The sequence below is a fragment of the Malurus melanocephalus genome, unplaced genomic scaffold (genome assembly GCF_030028575.1).
Source record: "Malurus melanocephalus ecotype Western Australia unplaced genomic scaffold, MMel_1.1 scaffold_77, whole genome shotgun sequence".
Classification (NCBI taxonomy): domain Eukaryota; kingdom Metazoa; phylum Chordata; class Aves; order Passeriformes; family Maluridae; genus Malurus; species Malurus melanocephalus.
The window spans coordinates 1,055,161-1,061,407 of record NW_026623309.1 but is presented as its reverse complement, the minus strand read 5'-3'; the positions used below and the strand labels follow the sequence as shown (position 1 = coordinate 1,061,407).

At 44.3% G+C, this 6,247-nt stretch overlaps 1 protein-coding gene across 1 annotated transcript; it reads left to right on the top strand.

Moving 5' to 3' along the window:
• The first annotated feature begins 17 nt into the window (after positions 1-17).
• Positions 18-2,902, top strand: SOCS1 (suppressor of cytokine signaling 1). The gene has a single exon (XM_057367283.1). It carries the CDS (start codon positions 1,570-1,572, stop codon positions 2,191-2,193), a length of 624 nt encoding a protein of 207 aa, XP_057223266.1. The 5' UTR covers positions 18-1,569; the 3' UTR covers positions 2,194-2,902.
• The last annotated feature ends 3,345 nt before the right edge of the window (positions 2,903-6,247 follow it).

Below are 6,247 nucleotides of genomic sequence, written 5' to 3'. Positions count from 1 at the left end.
CGAAGACTCCGCTCCGCCGCTGTCGTGGCACCCTTGTCCCAGATCCCTGCCCTGGCTTTCGGGCTCTGAACACTGGTGTGTCCCCTGTTTGCTTTGTGCACTTTGGAAAGGCACTGCAACCTCTCTCTTGGCTCCCTACGGCTTCTGCTAGGGAGCCCTTCGATTTTTAGATTTCAGGCTTAATGCTAATTTCTCCCCAGGGTATCCTRAAATTGAATTTTTAACTTTAAATACTGGGCGATAATCCTGGCTCAGTAATTGGAAAAACTGGCATCAGTTTCCTTCTGCTGTGGAAAGGAAGCCCAWCGCTACTTTCAGCCTGTTACTTGCCAGCTTAAAGATTTTATAACCCTCGTAGCTGCTTGAGGAGGTAAYATGACCTAAATGAAACCAAACATCAAGTTGTTAAAATTGCAGACAGGAATCCAGCGGCATGCTTTCTTTGAAATCCTCATTAGCATGTTACTCTGAACTGTAAGAGGGCTGAGGGATTCATTTCTGAGAATCCTTCAAGGTTTCTCAACAAGCTGCTGCTGCAGATCTATATCTGACTATAGGGATAAATCCTAAAATCTATGCTTGCCAGTAAGGTCAAGACAGCCAGCGGAGATGTATTGAACCACACTGTCAGAGGCAGACATTTCAGGCCAAACTCATTCCTGGTGCAGCACTGCTAATTCCTTTGAAGTAACACGAGGGATGAATTTAGTCCCTCATGCTGAAAGATATATCAATAGGAAGCAATTTAGATTGGGCCACTTAAAGTGCATGTAATACAAAAAAGAGAGAGAGACTGCGGAGTAATGCTTTAAGGGTTCACAGAGGTTGATTTGTATAAGCTAGTAGGTTGTAGCATTGCTGTCCCAAGGGAAACTTGGGGGAATGGGAAATTGCCTTTTATGGCTCAGCCTCAGGTTAACAGGACAGAGGAAAGAAGTTTTAGCATTACTGAGTAAATTGATCGTGTTACAGGCTGCCCCCCAAAGTTACACTTCAGTCATACAATGGCACCCTGCTTCACCCTCTTCCCCAATTATCTGGAAACACAGCCTTCACCCACTCTTTCACACTACACCAAATAAAGACATTGTCTGCTGAGTTCTGGCATCATAGTTGGGAAGGCAGAAAAATTGGTAATTCAATTGTAAAACCTTATTGTTCTGCTCTCTAAAAATTGGGAATGGGAGAGGGTCAATTGAGGAGTCAATTGAGTTGCTAGGCCCTGAAAGGGGCTCACAGCAGGGAAACTGTATTATCTTCTGCAACTGTAAAAGAGCCTTGCTAAATACTTTTGGTGCTTTGGATTTTACCACTGTGGTAGAGTGCTATTCTTGTCAGCAAGCGAGCTGTTGTTTGCCTGGTGTAAACTAGAAACTGAATATTTGATGATTTTATAATGGGTGGGAGGCGTATCAATGGAAGAATTGGYCATTCAGTGATTGCAGCCGCTTGGCCCCGGGGATCTCACATGGATCTCTCTCTTTGCCGTTTCAGAATAGCTGCTGGAAGGCCGCCCTGCCGTAGCCGCTGACGCTATGGAAGCCCGCATCCGCTGCTCTCGGCTGTAGGATGGTAGCGCACAGCAAGGTGTCAGCAGATAATGCACTTGGAGCAGACCCAAGACGGCTTCTTGACCCTCCGGCACGGGATCGCTCACAGGCACGAGGCTTCCAGGGCCCCGGCCGGCCCGGCACTGTGCAGGCACAGGGCAACACTCACTTCCGAACCTTTCGCTCCCAGGCGGATTTCAGCAGCATCACTCGAGCCAGCAGCCTGCTGGATGCCTGTGGATTCTACTGGGGGCCGCTGACTGTCAGTGCTGCCCACGAGAAGCTGAAGTCTGAGCCCGAGGGCACCTTCCTCATCAGGGACAGCACACAAAAGAATTGCTTCTTTGCCATCAGTGTTAAGACTGCGACTGGGCCCACCAGTATCCGGATTAACTTCCAGACCGGGCGTTTCAGCCTGGATGGCAGCAAAGAGACGTTTGACTGTCTTTTYAAGCTGCTGGAACATTACCTGAGTTCCCCGAGGAAGGTACTGGTTACCCCCCTGCGCAAGGTTCGGGTGCAGCCGCTGCAGGAGCTCTGCCGGAAAAGCATCGTGAAGACTTTTGGAAGGGAGAACTTAAATCAGATCCCACTCAATCCTGTTTTAAAGGACTATCTGAAATCCTTCCCATTTCAGATATAAGTGCAGCATTAATTGTATAGGGACACGACAGAGATGTGTAAACAAATCCAGCTCCCTGGGTTTTTAAATATGTTTGACAGTGAGCAAACTTATTTTTGTAGCAATTTACTGTATTTTGCGATGGAACCTGAACACTTGACTTCTTATGTTTACAAAAACTGTTTGCACAAACCTGGGGTTTTAAAACCCTGGCATAATTTTTCTGCCAAGCAGAGTATTTTATTATTTTATAATATTTTTTATGATATTAACATAATAAACTTTATTGTGACAGTTTTTAAAAAAAATAGCACCTCTGTTTTTACTTTTAAAGGCTGTCCTGCTGACAGACTAACTGCTTAACTGAGTGTGTAAGTGCAGACAGGTCTCCACGTGGTCCTGCTTCTTTGTCCTACCAAATTAGTTTGTCTTAGTGCTAATCCAGTAGGCTGAGGATTCCTGCCTGCAAAAGCCTACAATAGAAAGGTGCAARGAAGTAGAAAATGTACTCAGGATCCATCTGCCCAGGAATCCATCTCTCCTAAATCCATGAGWGCAGGGAAAATGTATTAAGTGTTGCATAGTTTTTGATAGAGTACATCAAACCCTTGGCTGAGCAAACTGCACCAACTCGGGTTTGCCTTATTTCTCTTGAAAGGTAAAAAGCCCTAAGCTGGAAGGGATTGCTGTCTGACATAACCAAACCCCATGAACCTTGGTGGGGGGGGGGGGGGGGGGGGGGGGGTGGGGAAATGTTCAGAAATGCTCTTCACACACTTTAAAAGTCTGTGAATGCTGGTATCCTTGTGCATTGGGGAAGGGATAGCTTAGTTCTCTTTAAAAATTGCCATACGCAAAAGGACAAAAGTACAGATATCCTTTGACCTAAAAAAAGATGTTTCTCATTCTAAATTCCTCCTGATCTACAGAGCACAGATCTGACATGTTAAAAGAGTCTGACTTAGCTCCATGACTTGAGCAAAAGTCTCTACATTTGCAGCTGTAATTTCTAGAGGCTAAACTGCATTCAGAGAAAGTTCAACTAGATTAGACTCTTCTGTTTCCATCTGCTCATGAAACACAAAAACAGTGTCCCCAGAATGCAACTGTGAATGACTTRAGATGCTGATTTGGAAAAGGTCACCTGCATTATGAGAAAGTGATTCTCCCCTCCCCCAAGCATTTCCTGAAATCCATGAAAAGCTGACTTAGAAAACCAGCTGAACCAAATCACTTCAAAGAAGGCAGAGAGCCTTTCACAGAAATGTTCTCTATCAGCCTAGATCTACAGTGCTTACAGGAATTGCCAGCAGTAAATGAAGTCATCTTCAGGGTTTGGGAGATAAAAGGTCTCTCCCTCTACTGTAATTCACATTCCTTTCAAAGATAAAGCCACTTTTAGAAAACACTGAGTGTATGTTCTCTAGTGATCCTTCCTGAATAATTTGTTTAACAGTTACCAAATCAGCTCTTACCTCATTCATGTTTCTTTGGAATACGGGTTTCCTCCTCAAATATGACTAAGGATCAATGGATCAGACATTGTGAAAAAAGGGAAAAAGAGCACACAGGCAGTATCTCGTGAGTTTCTGGTGTGCTGCTTTGTTCTTTGTATTAGTCCTAAAWCAGCCGACAGCATTTCTGCTTAATTCTAAAGCTGGAATTAGTTGCCAAATGGTGCATTTTCCTGCAGCAGCTGCAAGGATTTAAATTTTGGAAGTACTGAATGCAGTGCTATACAGCAGATAGGAGACTGAAGCAAAGCTACTGCCTGAATGTGAATAGCATTGTTAAATTGGAAGAAAAGTCATTGTAGGGTGAAGGCTGCCAAACTGGTTTGCTGTCAGCAGAGATTGTTATCCCTTTCTCATACTCTTTTTCCCAGCTCCACACTAGCATCTTTTAACYCTTCAGGCCCTAAACTAATTGCTCTTGCCCTGCTATACAAAGTGTCCACATGACAGCATTAGTGGTAGAAGAAGCACAATGAAACTTAGAAGGTTCTCTGCTTCCTCTGATAAAACCAAACAAAACTAGACCTAGATATACAATAAGGGGCTTCCCACTGAGAGGCATGGAATGAAATGCGTAACAGTTGWGGCTATTTAATTTTCTTCCTGGCAGAAACAAACCTATTTCCTTTCTCTCTCTCCCATTGCTTTAGAGTAAGTTCAGCCGAATTAAGCCATATCCTCCCACATGTGGTGCCTAAATACCTTCATTTTGTCTTTAATATTAAATGCAAATATGGGATAGTTTAGAAAAAAAAAATATAACCAAAACTATAAATAAGGACAGGAAGGTCAGAATTGTGTAAAATGTCTCTTAAGTAATGAAGAGACAAAGTTGACTTGTATTTTTAAATTACATTATCTTCACCTGCCTTATTTTTCTTCCCCTTCCTTTTCTTCTCTATTTCTCTGTCTCCCCAGCATACAACACAGTGKCCAGGCAGACCCTCCTTCTAGTAGGTTGCTCCAAAGCAACAAGAAAATCAGAATCACAATTTGTGTGCTCATAAAGTCACTGTGACTTTCCTTCTGTAAGAGCAAATGAAGAGCTCTCTAAAATGTCTGCTTACCTGTGTACACCGATTTAAGGGCGGTACCACATCTAAGGGCCACAGAAGGAATCTCCTGAAGATTTCTGTGATAATTTCAGCTGCAAAATCTCTCATTCTCGGTTTTAATAAAGCACCAGCAAGGTCGAATRGGGAATTTGCAGTACTCTGCACCTAAAGCAATAGAAACAGATACAGATTTTWATCCCTCCTGCTAAGTAGTACATGAAGAGTGGTGATTCCAGTTGCTTCCCCTCTTGGACCTTTTGACTGTGGCTGAAAAGTGAAGTAAACAGTCAATCTGTTAAAGATCTATGGGAGAGTCTGAGCCATGCTCAGGAGTGCAGCAAAGCCACATTTCTGAAGAGGCTGCAATCTTTATAGTCAGTGGAGAAGGGAGAGCTTTAAAATACCATTTTAGCCATTTGYAGCACGGCTGTGTCCCCCACAGGACCCCGTGTCCCCAGAGCAGCAGGGCGGGCKCTGAGCAGGGCCTGCTCCTGCTCTGGGACTGCACAGGCCGCAGGACTGAGGCCTTTCACACCAAAACATAACTTCCTTCAGAGCACGTTAATTTACACACAATGCAGCAGCTGTAAAACACTTGCTAACGAGCACAGCCAATTAATAGACCTGTAGATGTTCAGAAAGCTGTTTATTTAATCCGTGGAGAGGTACAGAATGCTCAGGAGGAGGAGCTTGYTGAGGCTGTGGTCACACTAATTCTGTTATGATTGAAGTCATTTACAAGAAGTGAGCCTTCAGCCGCAGTCAGCACTGATGCTATTTTCAACAGACAAGAAAAAAATGTGTCCCCCAGGGCAACATGCTGCCCGTATCTAGCCATCAATACCCTTCACCCAGCTCCTCCTGATCCTCTGCTGAACAGCACATCTGCTCCTGAACCTCCTCCTCAGAGCTCCTCCTCAGGCTGTCATTCAGGCCCTGACTCTCCTGCCACCCTGTGAGGCCAACAGTTGTGTGAGCAATGTGTTTATTCATTGATCCCGCTCATTTGAGACAAAGGCAGACTAACAGGGAGTTAATTTGGACTCTACTTGTGCAAAGTGGTAAGCTAACAAATGCCTGTGCTGTAGGTTTCCAGGAAGTTTATCCTAATTGCCACAAAGTGCCAGTCAAGGCTTTTCATTAACTCTGACTTGTCTGCTGTCATACTTCTGCATACCTCAGATCCTGTCACTGTATCTGTAGTTTTCCTCCACAGCTGTTTCCAGTACAGCAGCCAAATTTGCAACACCCTGGTCGGATTTGCTCCTTGTGTCACCATGGAATAACAGAAACATGGGCCAGCAGGAAGTCTAAAGAGAAGCCCACTTCTCCCACGCAAACCACTGCTCAAGCAGGGCAAAGCAGCAAAGGCCAAAGAGCCAGAATATAAACTTCTGACTGACAGATGGCTGAGTTAGCCACATGCCAGAAGTATTTTCCTTATTTCTTCAGCTCAGTGACATGTTCTGGATGTAGCTATTGAAAACAAGAGTGATTATGCATAGC